This window comes from Pithys albifrons, chromosome 8 (genome assembly GCF_047495875.1).
Source record: "Pithys albifrons albifrons isolate INPA30051 chromosome 8, PitAlb_v1, whole genome shotgun sequence".
Classification (NCBI taxonomy): domain Eukaryota; kingdom Metazoa; phylum Chordata; class Aves; order Passeriformes; family Thamnophilidae; genus Pithys; species Pithys albifrons.
In genome coordinates, this window is record NC_092465.1 from 17111240 (window position 1) to 17132395 (window position 21156).

Sequence of the window (21156 nt, forward strand, 5' to 3'; positions counted from 1 at the left end):
TGTGAAAGAATCAAGCAGAGGTAATTTAGGCCTGTGAAAGGTTTTCAGTTTTGGCTCTTCTCCTTCCTTGTGTTCCAGAGAGATTGTGGACATTCATGAAAAGGAGAATGCTTTGGACATTGTGACAGAAGACAGAGTTTATCACATTGTTGCAGAGTCACCAGAAGATGCCAGGTATAAGAGGGAGTTTTGTTAGGTTTGTTCATTCAGTGCAGTTCTGACCCAGCTACTCCTGAGAGAAGGCAGTTAAATGCCTCCCTGACATCTGATCCCGTCAGATCTCGGAAGCTAAGCAGGGTCAGCCCCGGATTAGTACTTGGATGGGAGACCTCCAGGGAAATACTGGGTGCTGTAGGTTCTAGTCCTGAGGACTTCACTGGCACTGTTCAAGCTCGCTCGGCCGTGGCAGATGAACCTCAGGACTTAAATGGTGGGGCCAGTTCTGCGCACGCTGAACCTCACCTAAAATCCACTGCATAGGCTGGAAGGGCACCCCCATGTGGGGACAGCCCTTCCCAAATCTTCATTCGCGAAGCCGAGCCACACACACACACACTCATGAGAGAGCCTGAGAAACAAGTATTTCTCTCTTGCTGGAGAAAAGGGGAGTTTGTTCTAGAGTGTCATTTCATGCTTTCTGGGAGGTGCTACACTTACTTCAGGGACTTCCTATAGAGATGGTGGTTCAGACTATTAGTCACAGGACTGCTACCTTCTCGTGTGGTTCTGAGCATATTGAATTGAAGGGTTACTTTAGGAGACACACAAACCTTAATATAAACTGGAGCGTCTAATAGCTGATTTATTTATTAAATTGAATCTTGAATCAAACAAAAAGTCTATTCATGTTGTCTGTAAATGATTGTGAGAGCAGCTGGGTTTTATCCAGGAGACACAGAAAAGATTGCAACTTATCAGTGTCTGTAGTGTCATCTGATAAAATCTTCCCAGTGCAAAGCAAACAAATGACTCATGTCCTTCCTTCTTGGCAACTTGTCCAGACAGTGGGAATCAGTTGTTTAAGGGCAGGTTGAACAACCTGTTCTGGCTATACAAAGCCAAGTTAAGAGGTTACTGTCCCTAGCTGCTCATGTCTTCCCACTTTTACCAGGCCATTTGCTCTCTCAACCCGGACAGTGGAACTGTTTCTCTGATCTACTGATTCTGTGAAGTTATTTAGGTTCTGTTATTTCATTTGGTGTAGGCAGAGGAAAGGGGAAAGTGTTTGGACACGATTTAACAGAAATAGACTAAAGATCAGCCACAGGAACAAGAAACAGACAAATTCAAGGGACAATAGCTGAAGGTAACTTCTTAACCCAAAAGTTGCACAACTGCAATGCTCTAAGATAACACTGCAGAATTGTTAGGACAAGTGTAAACCAAACGTGGCTTCTGTCACCGGCCTCTCAGCCTCTGTTCTGAGGGAGAAGAAAGCACCAACACTTGCACTAGCAAAGGGCAGATTAGCAGATGTTGTAGAGCATCCGATTTAAGAATCCTTCATGAAGTATAGATGTTTGCTGATCTCACTGGAAGCTGCAAATGAGAATCTACTTGTTCTGCAACAGTGATTAGCCTCCAGATATGTCTAATGAGAAGTCCTTTTACAGACAAAAACTTTAACTCCAAATTCACTTATAAACAGATGCATGATTAATTACCAGCCATATGACTTTGAAGTTTATTAACAGATCAGAGAGAGCCTAGTTAAGAAGGCTCCCAGACATCTCTAAGACTAGTCCAGGAAGATTCCCAACTAACTGTTTTTAGTCCCACTGCTGTATGCTCTTTTCAGTCTACTGACATGGGCTCTCTGTAAGGCCACTGCTTACTTCCAGTTCTTGAATAACAAGCAGAAAACTGGATTTTGCAGGAGCAGCTGTCAGTGGGTTGAAGAACGTGCATAGAATTTTCATGGATAAATAAGGAGAAAGGACAACATTATAGTCTGATATGATCAGCCCAAGAGGTACTTTGTGGCAACAGTACTCAGGAAACTGTGAATGAAGAAATTTTCCCAATGGCAGCTTTCCAGGTTCCTTCATCATATTCTAGAGCTGGTTTCACTACCCAAATTTTAACTCTGAGTCTGTTTTGATTGCCAGTGGTTGGTTTAATGTCCTGAGTCGAGTACACAGCGCTACAGCACAGCAGCTGAGGGAAATGCAGGATGAACAGGCCAACCCAAAGAATGCTGTGGTGAGTTACTGTGCAACCAGCCTGTAGGCATGGAGCTCTGTGTTTAACTATTTGTGCGTGTTTTTCCATCACATGCTGTGTTGTAGATCATGAGCAGTATAAGTAAGTTGGATAGTTATTATAAAGAAGCATCAAAGCTGATAGTAAAGAGGGGAACATGGTGGTTGTGGTGGGTGGCACAGCTTGATCACCAATAGTAGCTCTCTTTGTTTTGAGGAGAAGAAGGAGGCTGCCTCATGCAGATAAAATGCCTTTGGATGGGACTAGTCTGGGTCACAGTTATTCCAGATGGCAGTTGGGAAGAACACTGTATTTATGTATTTTGCCAGTATGGAGATATCAGTAAATGTGATTTCAGACCTTTGTAATATGCTCTGGAAATTTTTAGCTGTTTTTCTTCCAGTCCTGTGGAGCCTTGCACTTCTTAGGCTGTTAAGGGAGCAAAAATGACTCACTCATGCCTTTCTCATATGTTAATTTCTACTCAAGCTTCTGGAATTCAGAGGAGTGTTTTCAGTTCCAATCCTATTCACAAAGGAGAATGTCTGTAATCTAAGATGCAATCTGTGTCTTTTTCACTGTATAGGGGACCCTGGATGTTGGGCTTATTGACTCTGTCTGTGCCTCAGACAACCCTGATAGGTAGGTACAACAATCTGACCTGCTCGTAAGTCAGAAACTCTCTAACATATTTTTGCGGGTAGGGGCAGGTTTCCTTTGTAGTTTGTATTTGTTTAAACTCATACACCTTTTTCTCCAAACAAATAAACATGACTGAAATCTTTAGCTTGCTTCAACTTTGTAGGCATGAAGTTCACATATGTGTTGTCTTCGAGTGAGTTTCTCCTTCAACTCACAGGAGCGAAAACAGCATAATCACAATGCCAGTAAATTAGAGTCTTACCTATTATTACCACTGAACAAACATGTCCAGGAAAGGCAGCACTTCCAGTTTTTCAACAGAGTAATTTTGAGTTAATCTTGTAAATTTAGGGGAAAAAACAACATTGTGGAAGAACAATGGATGAATTTAGAAATCTCTATTCTTGAAATTTTTGCAATGTAAAGACCTTCATTTAGTTTCGTTGAAGCGATTGTCGGACGTTTTGTATCACTTTGTGTTAACATTTAATTATTTCCCACATACTAGGAGGTTCAGCCAGGGCAAAGATACCTATTACAGTGCTGAAGTAAAATGTTAGTTATTATGTTACTTCCCTCTGTGGTCTGTTTTTTTCCCTCACACAGATTGCTAGGACTTTAGGGTGCTAGTTTAGAAAATGCAAATCTCAGCAGTAAACTAAGATTTCATTGATCAAAGCATTTTAGAGTGTTCTCAGCTTGTACTCCTCATCATTAATTTGTATACTAGTAAAAACAAGGAACAAATAGTAAGCTGAACAGTCAAAATTTGTGTATGTGCTGAGATACACTCTTCTGGAGTATCAGTGTTTTGAGTCAATGGTGAACAAATTCTGAGCAGAAGACTTATTCTCAACCAATATTTGTATGCATCTTGGTTTTGTCTTTCATAGGTTTATGCAATTTACTTACAGTTTTTTGATTTGCACCTTTTACCTTTTGCTCCATACTTGCATTCTAATTTTCAATTTCTCTGTTTTCTCATAGAAATTTGGTTTTGCCTTCAAAGTTTTCTGAGTCTATTCTCTTGAAACTGGCCATACTTTTCCTGTAAAGCATTGATTTTCTACAGAATTGTGAATATTCTTTTGGCAGGGCACAGTTGTCTGGGAGAAGGACAAAGTCATCTAGAAGCAACATAACAATTTTGCCTTTGTTTTGTCAGGATGAGCTCATGCTTTCTAAAAGCAATCTCAAGCCCATTTTAGCTGACTTTATTGAGACCTCTATTTGCTATTGCATCACTGGTTTTAATATGTATGAGGAGAATGGCTGTACTAGCTCAGCCCAGTGGTAGTAGCACTAGCATAGTACAATCATAGGGTGGATCAAAGTCCTTTGCTTATGAACCCAGAACATTTTGCAGCTGGTTATTAGCTAATTAATATTTTTTAGTATATGCAAACAGTTTTTGAAAGATACTTAATTTCATTTACTTGGTCTTTCCATTCATCAGTTTGCAGACCAACTGCACAGAAGTATTTCTGTACTTCTCTGTAATTTGTATTCAGAGAGTCTTCCGGATTGTTTAAGGGGAGATAAAAATATGACTTTGAGTGTTCTGTAAGTTGAGATGTCTACATGGTTATGAATAACTTTAATGCTTTTTTTTCTCTCAGACCAAATTCTTTTGTGATCATCACAGCAAATCGAGTGATTCACTGTAACAGTGACACACCGGAGGAGATGCATCACTGGATATCCCTGCTGCAGAAACCGAAAGGCGAATCTAAGGTTGATGGCCAGGAATTCCTTGTACGAGGTGAAAGAAAATGCATGCAATTGAATGTGAAACTCACCTTCTGCTTATAATCTCAAAGGGTGACTTGATTGCTGCTAAGTCAATGTAGGGTTTATCTGATCTCCAAAAACAGCCATTCTCTGCCCTTCATTTCCTGCTGCTTGCCACACCCTGTGTGTGCTAGGCCTGGCTCTTACCTGATTCCTGTTAGTTGGAAAAAATTAAGTACTTTATATGTTTAATTTTCTGATATTAGTAACATGACTTATTTCAACATGTCTAGCAAATGCCATCAGGGAATAGGAAGGAGCATGGCTGCTGTTTAGGAGCAGCTGGGTTATGTTAACTATAACACGACACTGTGGCTTTTATTGTCAGAAAGCTCTGTTCCTTCTAACACTTGTCATGTAGAGAGAGAGGGAGAGAAATCTTTGTGGAATTGCTGCTGTCCTCAGCTAAACTAACTAATCTGATTATGGTAGACATAGTGATGTGAAAAACCTTCTCAGAAGTTGAGCAAAAGATTTAAATTATGTCTTTAGTAAGAGCTTATTCAAGATTGCAGAGCATATGTAGTGATCACACGTATATTACAATATATTCCCCCATTCATTTCAAATATTTGCAAATTTCCTTAATACTTGAAGCTCATCATACGGTCTTAAATGTATGAAGACACTCCTGATCCTGTCTGTGGAAAGCAAGTGCATGAGTAATTTGCTTTACATCTCCCAGGAAGTGTCTATGAAGCAATAAAGGTCTAAGAGTTGCAAGGCAAGGCAAGAGGACAGGACGAAAAAGTTCGCCAAAATGTGGCTGAAGCCTTCCATCGTAGGCTTAAAAATTTCAAGGAGACTGAGTGATGTAAAGCAGATCAGAGAAGAGTTTGAGTACCTTAAATTCAAAATACTTAATTGCAAGGCAGCAGTTCCTTTTACCTCGTTCATTAGTTAGAGGAAAAAAGGAATGATCCTTTGCAAAGTTGATGTATGCTCTGCACTTCACAGTAAGATGTCTGTGTGATGGCAATGTAGCCACAAAAGCGTATATTCAGAAAAGTGTGTCTGCATTTTCTTTACATAGAGCCTTTGGGCTCAGTCCGGAGCTTTTTGCCTTGTGGGTAGACAATGGTTTTTACACCACTGAGTTGAAAATTGTCTTTTTGACAGCTTTAGCAATGGAGACTGTAATTTTTTCCTGCTACATATGGGCTTGTCCTTTTTTCCTTTATTTTGCGATGATTCTAAAATGACAGTGAAATTTGCCCTGACCATGGGAGCAAGAGATACATGTATATGCAAGAGATGCGCGTAGTGAACTTTCTAATGGAAGACATGTATCACCAAACCTCTTCCATCAAGGTTTGGATAGGCATTTGGCATCTCTTTGAAAGAATGAATTGTAAATTATTTACTCAGGTGTTTGTGCTTTCAAGGGAAACATTTCAAATAGAGGATGCCCTCATGGTGATCACACTGGTGATGGCAGATCATTAGTAAAAAAAATATGTTGGGCTGAAGGATGGAACTGCTTGGTTGAAAATTTTGGGCTAATTTCTTTCAGTAACTGTGGAGGATACCAGTAAAGCACAGCTTGTAGGTCCTAGCATGAGTCTTTTGCAGGGAGGTGGAGTTCTGATCTCAGAGTTAGAGACCCACCGGGGAAGAGACAGGATTGCTATAGTGGTGAAACCACTGACAAATTTATGTCTCTGTGCTAGGTTGGCTTCATAAGGAGGTTCAGAGCAGCAACAAGATGTCCTCCCTGAAGATGAAGAAGCGCTGGTTTGTTCTGACAAACACTGCCCTCGATTACTACAAGTCATCTGAGCGCACAGCTGCCAAGCTTGGCACACTGGTGCTCAACAGCCTCTGCTCTGTAGTGCAGCCTGATGAGAGGGTCTTCAAAGACACAGGTGAGAGGAAGCAAGTCTCAGTGAGCAGACTCTATGTATGTAGCTCCTGAAGAGGAGATGGTGCAGGACTGTAATGGTGTGTCATTTTGAGAAAGCTGTCTTGGTGTCATCTGAGGCTTTGTGTCTGACTGCAAACACCTCTGCCTGTGGAAGCTCTAAGAGATTTGCAAAGGGCCAGAGAGCAGTGTCCAAGTGATTGTAAGTCCCCCTTCCTGATGGAGATACACAGTGCTGACGTTTTTCACTGGGTAGTGTCACTGTTTATCTAAGTGTTGCCCAAATAAGGCAACATGTATGAGTGCTTATAGTTGACACTGTAGTGAGTGAGATGAGTGAGTTACTGATACATCTCCATAAATGTCTGTCACTTTGTAGCATGACCTACATTTGTATCTGGGGTCAATTCTAGCCTCTTATATAGGAGCAGTGCCATACACTGTGAGTATGTTCTAAAGCATCACTCAACTTGTTAGAAACAAAAGATGAGGAAGGCCTGTGTTTTCTTGCTGTGCAACATGGCACAGTTCTGAGAAGCGAGGATCTGACATGATCCTCCATTCCTTGCTTTATAATGGGTTATAGCATAAAGGGTGACTCTCCCTGACAAAGAGTTTGAACCTTAGAATAAGACTTGAAATACTGGACATTTGAGTACTGGAGTTCCTTGGGAGACTCTTTAAAAGGGCTGGAAGCGTTTAGTAAATTGAGAAAATTTCTTCTTTTCATTCACAGGAAATTGTCCAAGCTTTTAATCTCAACAGATGTCTAGGGCTGCCTTTAGCAGAAAGAATTAACATTACCTTGACATGTTCTCTCATGTTGTCAAACATGTATTTTTAAAAATTGTGAGAATTGATTTGGCAATTTGACTGGGTGCTGTGTGTAGAGTGGTCATTTTCTGATTGATTAACAGCACAGTGTAGCTCAAATGCTGTCTGTGAAAATGAGCTGCCTGGTTGGCAGGCAAGTAGTTGTGTTACACTGCAAGATACTTGTATCTTGGAAAGCTGTCCTTGTACCAAAATCTGGATTTGTACTTTTCTACTGATAAATAGGTTTTGGGAATGGGGATGTTCATGTCTGCCTAGTCAGTTTTAACCAGACACGACATATGTTGCTATCAGACCAGCAAAGGTTTTCCTCAGCCACGAGCTATAGACAAAAAAAGAACTACAAAATCATTAAAAGCGGAAATGATTTCTAAGTTAATCATCAGGTGTAACCATTAATTAACATTGTCAAGTCCACCACAAAGCCATGTCACTAAGTGCCATATCTACACAATTTTTAAATTCCTCCAGGAATAGTGATTCAACCACTTTTCCTGGACAGCCTGTTCCAATGCTTGATAGCCCTTATCCATGAAGAGGTTTTTCCTAATATTCAACTTAAACCTCCCCTGGCACTGCTTGAGGCCATTTCATCTTGGCCTATCAGTTTTTACTTGGGAGAAGGGATAGACCCACACCTGGCTACAACCTCCTTTCAGGCAGTTGTAGAGAGTGATAAGGTCCCCCCAAGCTTTCATTTCTATAGGCTAAAACACCCCCAGCTTCCTCAGCCACTCCTCACAGGACTTGTACTCCAGACCTTTCACTGGTTTCGTTGCCCTTCTTTTACACTCAAGACGATCTGCTCCGTAACCTTCCCTGCTATCAAGGTCAGACTGACAGACCTGTATTTCCCCAGATTCTCCTTCTGGCCCTTCTTGTAGGTGGACGTCACATTTTCTAACCTCTAGTCAACAACATAATATGGAAGCAGGCTTCACCTTCCAGCTTCTTTGTTTCTCCACAGGTTATTGGAACATCATTGTCCATGGGCGAAAGCACTCCTACAGACTGTACACAAAGCTGCTGAATGAAGCTATGCGCTGGGCCTCTGCCATTCAAGGTGTTATTGACAGCAAAGTTCCCATAGAAACACCTACACAGCAACTCATTCATGACATCAGGGTAGGTAGCATCCTGCTAATTCCCAGGTGAGCTGGGAGCAGCCAGAAAACCACTGGCCTTACCTGACCATTGCAGAGAGTGTGGATAAAATGGGGTTGCTGTCTTGAGGAAAATAAAGAATAAAGAAAAATAAAATGACTGTGCAACAAAAAAAAATCAAATATTATGTGACTTTTATTTTGAATTAGCATGTTAACTGGTCTGCGTAAGTCTAGGTTATAACTATGCAATTACAAATTGCATGCAGGTTTACACCATCAAGTATTTGTAAATCCCTGCTTCATCCTTTCCTCTCCTAAGCACCCTCCAGACATAGCTATGAAAGTCTTCTCCTACCAGCTATCTGACTTTGATGTACCCCAAAGTTCTCTTCATACCTTAGGCTTGTGTGGTTAAAGAACAGAGTAAAGGGTGGAAAGAAGATACCCTTCACAATACCAGAAATTGCACCACTGTAGCAGGAGTAATTTTTACAAGAAACTTTCTAAAAACTTCAGTAAATTAAACCTGGAATCATATTAGAAGATACACTAAAGCATATTTCAGAAGAAATGTGTCTGTGATGAGTTCTAAATTAGGTGGAACTAGGTAGTGTGTATGCAGGAAGAATGAGGTGGGAGTGACTTTAGAGAATCTTGGAAAACATCAGCTCAGGGTTCAAGGACAAATTGAACATTAAATGTTCTTAGGGAAGGAATATAGAACAAAATGTGGAGTAATGTGATACCAGCATATGTGGTAGCAACAGGCCCAGATTTTGAACCCCATGTGCTGTATTTTGGTTGTTCTTTCTGTAAACACATGTGGTACAACCAGACAAATTCAGGAGAACGTAGTACATATTGAACATGGTGGATCCATGGTCAGAAAGTCCATTGACTATTTACTGTTAAAAGCTTGAAGGATATATGAGGGAGGAATCATGCCATACATGCCTGTTACATTACCTGCGTTAGGTATCAGTCACAAACCATGTTTGAAGGCGAGATTCTGTGCTTGGTAACATGTGGTGTGTTGCAGCATGGCTATTTTGTGTTTAACGTTCAGAAATAATGTACAGAGTAATTTTTAGATGTGAACTATGCTTTGGTGACATAGTCCCTCTATGGACCTTCAGAAATTTAGACAAAGGTGGTTGAGCTTGAATCTAACTGTATAAGGACACCCTGCAAAGGACTGTCCCTGTTTGAGGATAATTATTTTTTCTCTTTTTTTTTTATTTTCAGGAAAACAGCACAAACCTTGAAGTAGTGGAACAGACGTATAGGAGGAACCCAATTTTGCGATATACTCAGCACCCCTTGCATTCTCCATTGCTCCCATTACCTTATGGAGATGTTAGTGTCAACTGTAAGTATTTTACTCAAGTGACAGAATCCGCTCACATTTTGAGGGCCTGAACACCACATAATGGTCTGTAAGCTCTCTCTGGGCAGGTGAGATCTATGTAAGGCAGTGTAACCCAGAGGGTTCAGAGAGGTAGGAGTCCCTTTCTCTCTCCCTTTCTTCTCCGGAATGTGGTCTGTGTTCACTGCCTCTTACCATGGGGACACTGAATCTTACATTGAATGGGGGCAGCTAGTTTATCATCCATGTGGGGGATGTGCAGCTTGTCATTCTTTAGGTGAAACTGAGTTGTAGGTGACTCCAGTGGAAATACTACAACAAATGACATCACGTAAATGACAGTGGGATAGTATTCCTACAGAAGCTTTCTTCAAATATGTCAGGAACATGAAAGTGCTGGACTGTGTGACAGGCCACCAGAAAACCAAAGTGATTTGCTGATGATTCCGCTGTTTGATGTACTAAAACTGAAAGCTGGTGCTGAAGAGCTATAAACGAATTGCTAATGTGGAGTGACTGAGTCAGAAATTCTTTTAAGAAATTAATTTCAAGTTGGATATGCAAAGCAATGTATATGGGAAAAGCAGTCTGCCACATAGGTAGTGATCTAGCTCTGCTTAGGAAAGTGAGCACAAATTTACAAAGTTTTATGAAAATGCAACTCCTGTGGTGAGTACAGAAACAAAACAGCTAATGAAAGGTTTTGAAAGCTTAGAAAAGGAAAAAAAATGTCTTTGTGCAGCTGTACTGTTGTATCTTGCACCTGCATCTTGAGTACAGGATGCAGTTTTGCCTTCTACATATTTTCAAAGATGAGTAAAGACTTACACAAAGATGATCAAAAGCTTTGTAGGACTTACCTACAGTTTAGTTTAGTTTAGTTTAGTTTAGCTCTACCAAATACAGCAGGATTGTTCAACCTCAAAAAAAAGTTTTTAGGGATGGAAGGTTGTCATGGAGAAAGTGAAAGGGTACTAGCTACTTGCTATCTGTCATAATACAAGGATCCAATGATGTGGCAGATTAAAAGTCCAGAAAAAATAAATTCTGACATACAGTAAAATTACAAAGCAAGACTTACACTGTATAATTTACTGCAAAGGCCTGTGTATTTGTATTGTACAGTTCATGCATGGGCAATGGGAAAGCACTGGCTGTACAGGGGATTAAGAAGGACCTAAAGCCCTAGAGATGTGCAAAGCAGATTGCAAGCCTACACAGCAGGATGGTATCACATATGTCTAAGCAATTCAAAGCACGCATTTAGGTACTTAAAAAACTTAATCAATTTTGGTCTAAGCATTTTGAATCTAAACAATAGGCTAAAGTTGCATCTGTTGTACATTCATTTGTGAAGGTTCTGTGTTGGCTCAGGGGTCAAAGCTAATACAGGCACAACATAGAATTTTGAAAGTATACAAGCTAGGCTTCAGTATGCACAGAGGTAGGGGGCACCTCAGTTGCAGACACTGAAGCCTAAACTAGTTTTCAGTGCTCATCTGCCTTAAGAACATGACTCTGCTTTTCTGCACAGTGTATCCAAAAATGGATTTGCAGTGGTGTCAAGTCAGATGATGGCAAATACTAAATAAAACTGCATTTGAACTTTTATAGGGAAAGCATTAATGAACTTTGAGTATAAATTGAACTTCAAGGTATGAGCTCAGATTGCTGTACAGATTAGTACAATTCCTTGTAGTGTTGCTGGGCCAGCAGAAAATGAGGATGATGTTCATTTCTTGTCACTTTTGTGATTATTTCCCAGTGCAACAAGAAAAGGGTTACAGCAGCTTACAGGATGAAGCAGTGAAGATCTTTAACTCCCTTCAGGAAATCGAGACAGTGTCTGACCCCATACCCATTATCCAAGGCATCCTGCAGACCTGCCATGATTTAAAGCCTCTTCGTGATGAAGTGTACTGTCAGCTCATCAAGCAGACTAACCACATGCCGCATCCCAACAGTACTGGGAATCTGCACCACTGGCAGCTGATGTCCTGTATGAGCTGCACTTTCCTGCCTAGCAGAGGGATCCTGCGCTACCTCAAGTTCCACCTTAGAAGGTAAATGTTCCTTTTATTTGCAGCCTATTTCCTTTTACTCTGCTTATCTTCCACTCCCTGTTGTGGTAACTGATCTCGCCCTCCTCCTGTGCAAACATCTTCCTATGGTGTTCCAGCCTCCTACCTCTGTGCATCGTTCTTGCTACCAGTTGTTCTGTGTATTCAAATTCCCCACTTGCCATCCATCTGTTGTGTCAAAAGGATGTGGAGTGTAAGTTACCTAAACAGAATACCATGAGACTGTGTTACAGTGGATTTACAGCTAGTGATTTACTGCTTACTAATGTACATATAAACATTACCAACCTGCAGGAAAGGTGAGGACTGAACTTACATATTCATTGAAATATGTACTACCTTGCAGCTGGCACAAGCAAAATATGTACTGTGTAGTAGGAGATACACTGTAATCCAGTTTATTATTTTTCAATGTTTCTTTAACTAAGCACACAATGCTTACAATTTTTACTTTTAATCTGCTTTAGCCTCCTATTTTCATGAACTAAATAATTTCTGTTTCTTCCCAATTCATCTTCAGCATCTAATGTAGCTTTACAAAGCAGTCTGCATTGGGGCTGAGCTGCAGCCATGTAGCCTCACTCCATTCTTAACAATGAGAAAGATCAATAAAATATATTTAATTCCTTCCAGATTAGGAAAGAGTGAGATGAAATTTGTGTCAGTACACCAAATAGCTACATCCAGGACCTGGGTCTAAGAAATGCTGAAATGTGGCCATTTCATGGTTTTATCACTGGAATTGCAATTAATGTTATAATTAGACCTGTTGGCCTTGGTGGGAAGAGAAGCATCTACTTTCTATCTTCTTGGTTTTCAAACATACTGTAAAAGTGGCTCAAACACAGCCATCAAAACAGCATTAAGAATAAATGAAAAAAGTTTACATTTGATGTCATAGGTTTTATTCTCAGTTTTGTAAATTGAGATAGTCAATTCTACTGTCTTCAGCTGGTACTAAACTCCTGAAAATTTGAACTGTTTATTTCACACATTGCTGAGCAATGTCACCGACGTGACTTTGAAATGAATAGTAAAAGCAGGTTGCATGGTTTAGGAATTAAGCTTGTATTTCCTGTGGTTGCACTTGACATCAATATCTCTACCGAACTCTTACAAGTTTTACGGTAATGTGTGGTTCACTGTGTAATGGGGTTTTTTTGCTTCTCTTTACAATTAGGGTGAAAGACCTCTTTCCAGACTCAGAAATAGACAGGTATGCACAATTCATAAGTGACTCCCTGAAGAGAACAAAAACAAGGGAGTTTGTGCCCTCCCAGGAGGAAATACAGGCTCTTCTCGCCCGTGAAGAAATGACCACAACAGTGTACTGTCATGGCGGCGGCTCCTGTAAAATAACCATCAACTCCCACACCAGCGCTGGAGAGGTAATGCATTAGTAGCATTAACCAGATGTGAGCACATCTGTGTCTGGACGGTGGGTCAGTTGCAGAGACACTTTTTTCCCATTCATCTCCAGTTTCTCTTTTTATTTTTTAATTATAACTTTTTTCTTGTATCTCTGAGGAAAGTTCAGGTTATTCTACAATGTCAGTACTCAGGTTGTAAAATACCCTCTGACAATTGCATTGCAAAATCTAAACGCTTGTGGTGTTCTGCCCATTGGAAAGGTATTAATTCTGAAGACTTGCTCAGCTCAGTTTTCTGGACAAGTAGAAATTCCCACTCCTAATGGAAACCTTCTGAAAGGGATATTCTACCAGTGACTTACGCATTGGCAAGTCAGTAGCTAGATTCCAAGTTGCAGTAGTCATGTCTGTGACAACATAAGGGCTAAACAGGAAAAAGTGGAATTATTATTAGAGGAGCTCAGAATGTCATCATGACATCTGAATCCACTATGTGCCTATACTAATGCAGAGTTCTAATTCCCCCTTCTTAAAAACGGTAAATTTTTTAAAAGGGGAGATTGAAAAGGCTGAGAGAAGAAAAGTAAGGATGATCAAATATAAGTAATGACTTCCTTACAGGGAATGACCTTTCAGGTTTAGTATTCTTTAATCTGAAAATGACGTAATTAAGGGAGAAATGCGATGGAGATGTGTGAAATAATGACTGTCCTGAACAGCTACTGATTCTTCCTTGTGAAAGTGTGCGTAATACCCTACTGTGTGATCTGTCTCTCTCCTATTTTTCAGGTGGTTGAAAAGCTGATCCGAGGTTTAGCAATGGAGGACAGCCGAAATATGTTTGCACTCTTTGAACATAATCAGCAGGTTGATCATGCTGTGGAAAGTCGGGTGATTGTGGCTGATATCTTGGCCAAGTTTGAGAGGTAGAAGAATGTTTCATAAAACCTTTAACTCTTAGTTGGATGTAATTCTGGATTTCAGAATCCAAAGTTGCCTTCAGATTGTGAGTTGCACTGTGGACACCCCAGTATCGTGGTGCTTCTCCCTTCCTGTTTTATTATTCCTTTTATTCTTCTTTTTCCCTTCTCATTTTCTTTCATACACTACAGACTTGCTGGCTCTGAAGAAGAAGAGGAGGGACAGTGGCAACTGTATTTTAAGCTTTATTGCTTCTTAGATATTGAGAATGTTCCCAAAGATGGGGTGGAATTTGCCTTCATGTTTGAGCAGGTAAGCTCACTTTAGGAGAATTATTTGGTTTCCAGGGTGGCAGAAGCACAGCAGTATACAGAAAACGGGCCTACTTTTCATTAGAAGTGGGAATGTTGTTTGGAACAGAAGAATCAGTATTTTGGATTTTTGCCTGGACTCTACCTTAGCAGATGCATTGCAGAGTTCTCTAGGAAAGAGAAGTATTAGAACAAAAGCAAGAAATATTAGCAAAGGCTTCAACAAAACCGCAAGACCAATGATAATGAAATGTTTTTATACTTTAATTTTAAAACACATAGGAATTTGGATAATGATTCCAGAAGAATCATTAAAAGCTGCTTGCTACACAGAACATAAATGTAAACTGGAAAATATAACTATCTGCAAATCAGCTTACAAGAGCAGCACATCTTGGGATGTTACCAGAATTAACTATGAAACCTTTCTTTTTGGCAATTTCTTTTGATTAACAGGCAGTAGAAAAGTACTACAGACAAAGGAAAAGAGAATGTAATTGACAGTGTTTATCTTTAGAGTAGTCTTTTGGTTTTTAAGTTACTGTACTCCACAGCAAATCTTGTTGCTTGGATCAGAGATCACACTCACACTGTTATGGAAGAGCCTTGCAGTTAGGGATATAAAACTAAACTGACTGGAGCACCCAGCTGTGTGATTTGTCTCATCTGTATGACTTCTAATGAACACTGACCTTGCCTCATAAAATTAGAGCTGGTGAAATTATTAAAGATGTGTTAATGTCAGAATCATGAAGACTGAAACTCACCGATAGTCAAATGGATGTCATATTCATCACACAGACAGTGGTTCCCTTCTTGAAATTAACATTAATTATTGTCAACTACAGAATGTGTAGAAAACAGTTGGGAACAAGACATCCCAGGGCTCTGTGGAAACTCCGTTGTACCAGACTCCCTGTTGACAAGGGTTTCAGTCTACAAGGCTTCAGTTGACAAAAAGAAGTAGCAGTAGGAGAGTAAATGTTATCAAGACATTAGATGGATGTTGCAAACCCCTCTTAAATAGATTTAACAGAAAAAGACAATGGGAAGCAAGAAAACAAGGGGGGGACATTGGGTGAAAGAGGAGGAGGTGGGAGGTGCTTTTGTGTAATGAAACTGAGATTGAGACTCTTGAATTTATTAATCTAAGTCTGATGTTGAATATAATCTCCACAGAGGAGCTGTAGCTGGTATAGCACAAAATCAAGTTGCCTCAATTCCAGTCTCTCCTATCTGTTCCAGATGTTAAACATCTTTATTGTAGGACTCTCTGTATGGGGTAGGAGCCCTTCAGAGATCTTTGTCCTGTCTAGGCTTGCAGAAAGGGGTGTTCCCCCCCCCGCACTAACGAGTTGCAGACTTTAACTTATTTATTACAATGTCTGCTCTGACCTCCTGAATTACGTCTTTCCTGCTAGGATTGGCGGACACCATAGGAATCCGTACATGAACCCAGCTGAGAATAAATGTGCTTCTGCTTTCTAATGAGTTTGGGGGACTTTCTGTTTGTTTGTAGGCTCATGAAAGCCTCATAGATGGTCATTTTCCTGCACCAGAGGACACTCTGCAGCGCCTAGCAGCTCTACGGCTGCAGTATCTTCATGGAGATTATTCCAAAATAAGTTGGACCCTTGATGGAATCTACCCAGTTAACAGACTGAAATCCAAAATACTGCACTCAACAAAGAGCAGTGGTACTACCAGTCATACTCTGGAGAGGAGACGGACCAGCTTCCTTGAAGGGACATTGAAACGTAGCTTCAAGACAGGGTCTGTAAAGAAGCAGAAGGTAGAGGAGGAGCAGATGATGGAGATGTGGGTGAAGGAAGAGCTTTCAGCTGCTCGGGCAAGCATAGCACAGAAATGGACCAAGCTGCAGGGACTCTCTCAGCATCAGGCCATGGTGAAATACATGTCCATTGTAAAGGAGTGGCCAGGTTACGGTTCAACACTCTTTGATGTTGAGGTGAGCAATGTATAAACTGTAGCTACAGCCAAGGAAAGGCATCAGTCTGGAGAACAGATAGAGCTGTGTGTATCACATTGCTCAGCAGCGAAGGGAATTTTGGGAACTGGGTGCATTTTCCCTTAGCAAACTCAGGGTAAGCATGCAATACCACATACCAAGAGTTGTGAGCAAAGAGCACAGAGCAAGCAAGCTGGGGCATTCTGGTAAGTGAAGGGAGACAATGGGTTTCTGCTTCATTAGAATAACAATGGATTTGGGGAAGGGGAGGGGTTAAGAAAGTAGTGGCTAGTGAAAGCAAAAGTAAAATGAAGATCTGTCATCCTTACCAGCAAAAAGTGCAGTCCTGTTCTGCAGCAGTGTACAACAGAAACTGCACAGACTGGGTCACTTAAAGCATTTTGCTCAAACTGCTAGAGTATGAATCCACAGTTTTATCAGTTTTGTTCCTGCCTAGGTGGATCACCGTGGGATGTTGCTTGCACTCATTATATTATCTGTAAAATAAGAAGGGGAATATTGACTTGCTGCATCACTTCAAAATGTGATGAGAACAATTATTTACTGCTCAACTAGTATTTTAGTTGTAGTCATGTAATTTATGAATCTTTGCAGCAGAAGTGCTCCAACATACCTTATGCAGACATCATATTTTTTGTATTGAGTGAAGAGTTGAAATGTCCTACAGGAACCAGGAACAGAGGGCTTTTCCTTGATTTCAAAATTATTTGATCCTCCACTTCATTTATGCAAGATGTCATGTTTCTCTTTCTGCAGTGCAAGGAGGGTGGATTCCCCAATGATCTCTGGCTTGGAGTCAGCACAGAGAATGTGTCTGTCTACAAACGAGGGGATTCTAAACCACTAGAAACTTTCCAGTATGAGCACATTGTTTTCTTTGGAGCACCACAGCCTAACACCTTCAAAATTACAGTGGATGAGAGAGAAATGTTCTTTGAAACATCCCAGGTATGAGAAAGCGCAAGATTTACTGTATGTGCAGTTTTACTGCCACTTCAGTTAAGCTCCCAGGAATAGATAGGTTTCTGTGCAAGAACTCTTGACTAATGGACTAGGCAGCCAAAGGAAAAGATGAAGGGAGCCTAAACCTAAAGGGCATGATACCTCTTCTTGAATACAGGGATAAACAGAAAAAAATTATGCTGGTTAGAAAGCAAAGGAGGTTGAATGGTCTTCTAGTGCATTGAGCATTTCCAGTTTTGGGTGCTTGTCAGTGTGCCTGGTTTTTTCATTCCCTTCCAGTAGATGAATGGGGAATTTACGAACTCAAAAAAGAAAAAAAAAAGTAGCACTGAAGTTGCTTTTCTTTGAGCTAAAAATCTTTTTACGTGTTGCTACAACAGAACACAAACTAGCCAAGCATTTCTTTTCTTACTGTCATGTTCACATTTAGTATTGCATGCAAAATTTATTGTGCCATAGCTTTGGACAAGGGGAATCTTTTTCGCCAAAATGTCCTGTATGCCTCAACAGACTGAGGTTTTTGATGTGCTTATCCTCTTTTACTGTATTCTCTCTCCAGGTGGGCGAGATAATAAAGATCATGAAAGCATACATCAACATGATTGTGAAGAAACGCTGCAGTGTCAAATCAGCCACCAGCGTGGACAGTCACGCAAGCACCTGGACTAGGTGATATGAATGAACTGGCAGCAGTTTAGTGATTAGTATTTGCAACTTGTCAGCACAAGTGTAGCAAAGATGTTTTTCAAGAATTCAACTGACTACTGTATTTAAAATCTGAAGTGACACCTACAGTACTATAGGATTTGCACCTCTGTCCAAAGACATTTAACAGTAACAACTGTTGTTAAATACTAATGACCCAAAACTTGTTTTCCTCTTGCTTGTTTGATGAACAATGTACCTTAAAGAAAGCAAAGTCAGAAGCATCCTCCTTCTTCTCCATGTCCTCTCTGCTGCTTTCACCATTACCTGTCATACTGGCAGAAGAATTTGCAAGAATCATTTCTGCACGACAGAGGACAGACTTAAGCTTCCTTCTGAATTTTGAACATCTGGGATCATGTGATCATAGCATGGTCTGCTAAAAGAATATTTATTTTGCAAGCAAATCTAAAATATAAGTCACTGTGGATTTTTTTTTTATTCAGGCTATATAATTATCTGATCTGGTCTTAAAAGAAAATGCCTTTGTGTAATTGAAGCCAAGTGGTCCAACTGAGAGGTCAAATCCTACATGAGATAGCATTAAACAAAGAAACAAATAAAACCACCCAAGGTGATTCTTTACCTTCCAATAAAAGTTCAAAGGTACATGACTATAAAAGTGGCACTTTCAGCTAAACTACTAAATACTCCAGCATAGGAGAAAATCTTTGAGACTAGCACCACTGAAATAGGTCATTAGGTGCCATTTTGGGTACATTACAAGCAGCACCTATTGCCTAAAAAATAATGATTGCCTTTCCCATGTACAACCCAGGAGGTGAGATTGTTTTAGGAGCAATTCCAGAAGAGCTGCTCTTCACAAACCCCAGGTATTAGATGGAGGTTGGAGGTTTATGTTGACCAGCCCATTTGTGTTTAGATTCTTCTTTCTCCAGATGGAATTTCAGGATTACTAGGGTCCCTGAACTTTAGTTTAAACTGATCTGTTTCCTCCTGAGTGAATAGGTGCATGGATAAATTGTTAAAGGCAAGATTTTCCCTTCCTCTGTACTACTGTAAGCAGATACCAAACCTGTCATCCACCTCCAACTTCTAACAGGAATTGCTCGCATCACAGAACCCCAAATTCCCTTCCAGAGTCCTCTAGATCCCTTGTCCTCATCAGAACTTGAAAACAATGCTGTTTTGCCAAAACAACTGCTTCTTGCAGGTATTTATAGCCACCTGCAATTTGAAGAAGCAGAATTTCTTTCCTCTCCGTGAAAATGACAGTCATCTTCAGTCTCTTGACCTCAGAAACCTGACTTCAGTGTCTAAAACAATATTCAGTATCAGTCACGTCATAAATTAGTTGCATTAGCAAACAACAAACCTGGTGGTGAGCCATTTTCTGTGACTCTTGTCCAGTCCTGAGATCCCAAAATGCAAAGGCCCATCCTGTTTCTTAATGAAACTACAGATCTGTATGTGATGTGGGCCTTGTTCACATTTAAAATTGGCTGTCTCCATTACAGAAGTAGCAGCAGCTGAAGCCTATTAGCCATGAAATAGAAATTTCATAGAAAATAAAAGCAAGGATCAGTATGCAACAGGTTCCATTTCAATTCATCATCAAATTGTGCCACATCACTAACGCTGTGTCACAGAATACTGTAGTTTTGAGGTTGACAGTACAAGAAGAAACACTGTACATAATCCATGCTTTTCTCTCATTTCCACTACACTGCAGCATGTGCAAACACTCCATGCACTTGCCACACAGCCTGAGAGGATAGCCACTGCTGTACATCATACTTCAACTGGAGTTTTGCCTTAAATAGCTTTACTGAAAGATCCTATAAACACAAGGAATAAAGAGATGACCAGGTCACAAGTGAAAGAACAGGAATGCAGAGGCAACCTGAAAAGCAGCACTGTCTTGGACTGTACACTATCTTGATCTCTGATGTATCAGACTAGCCTTGATTATCCCTGTTCTAACTGCACTGGCTTTGTGTTCTGGCTCTTGGGTTGCTGCAGGCAGCTTGAACCCACTTGAAACATAACTCCCACTACTATTTGTTGTAACTTTGTTCATTTCTATTACAGAATTCCTTCTTCTGTCTTTTTTAATTTGTAACTGGCTTTACAAGATGAAAGTTTAATAAATTATTGGATTGCACAGGCTCCATTCACTCACGGGCATTGTGTGCCCAATGCTCAGGTGTTTACTTAGAAATCTTAACACTCAGAACTTGAAAGTGAAAAGTAGGCATCACCTGCATGAAGATAACAACAAACCTTCCTCACAGAAGCAAATTTTGCCTTTGGGGAGAAAATAGTTTGCTGCCACAACAGGGAAGGTTTACTCGCAGCTTCTGCCATTCTCTCTGGGGATGAGTCACATCTTTGGTCAGTGGTAGATGGTCCAGTGGTTCAGAGATGGCCACTGTGGTGAAAGCAGCAAAAGGAGTGAATCATCTCCCAAGGCCCAGTCTGCAGCATCCCTTCTCTTCAGCACCTCCAAAGTCACTAATAACAAAAAATCACCCCTAGCTCAAATAAGTTGCCATCTGCACTTCTCTCACAATTGTATGACCTGGCCACTCACCTAAAAGCTGGTGTCACTGAAGTAATAATTCAGGACTGGGGGCAGCAAGACAGACAGACCATCCCACTAGCAGACAAAAATTCCCTCAATACAAGCACAGGTATGGAAACAAAGCAGTGATGCATAATCCCCATAATCATATTCTCCTATATCCCTTGGCGAGATGGTCTGAGAGCCTTGGGACCCTGGAGATCTGTCTACGCAATTTAATGTCTAACTCTTCAAAGATTCTTTTTTATCTATCTTTTATCACTTTGCACAGACTTTCCAGGTCTTTATTTGAGGCTGGAACTGCCTCTGCTTACTGCAGCAGTTGCTTTTCTTCCCTCAGCTGTTACGTTCTTTTCTGTCAGATTCCAAAACCACAATGGCTCTGCTTACTTTCTGCTTAGGAAGCCTTCTGTCACACACAGGCAGCTACTGCTTGTTTGGATGGAGGGTGTCAAAACCAAACCCAGC

The 21156-nt window shown here is 40.6% G+C and overlaps 1 protein-coding gene across 2 annotated transcripts in view; it reads left to right on the forward strand.

Moving 5' to 3' along the window:
- The window catches only part of LOC139674889 (unconventional myosin-X-like), a 98218-nt gene extending 77950 nt beyond the window's left edge, over positions 1-20268 (forward strand). For both annotated transcript variants that reach the window (XM_071561843.1, XM_071561842.1), the window contains 14 exons: positions 79-174; positions 2109-2202; positions 2789-2844; positions 4464-4606; positions 6306-6500; positions 8298-8455; positions 9682-9805; positions 11568-11865; positions 13064-13271; positions 14043-14179; positions 14366-14486; positions 16005-16454; positions 17232-17423; positions 17998-20268. In XM_071561843.1, coding sequence (XP_071417944.1) covers positions 79-174; positions 2109-2202; positions 2789-2844; positions 4464-4606; positions 6306-6500; positions 8298-8455; positions 9682-9805; positions 11568-11865; positions 13064-13271; positions 14043-14179; positions 14366-14486; positions 16005-16454; positions 17232-17423; positions 17998-18111 — 2386 coding nt within the window. In that variant the 3' untranslated portion in view covers positions 18112-20268. The remainder of the gene's footprint in view (positions 1-78; positions 175-2108; positions 2203-2788; positions 2845-4463; positions 4607-6305; positions 6501-8297; positions 8456-9681; positions 9806-11567; positions 11866-13063; positions 13272-14042; positions 14180-14365; positions 14487-16004; positions 16455-17231; positions 17424-17997) is intronic.
- The last annotated feature ends 888 nt before the right edge of the window (positions 20269-21156 follow it).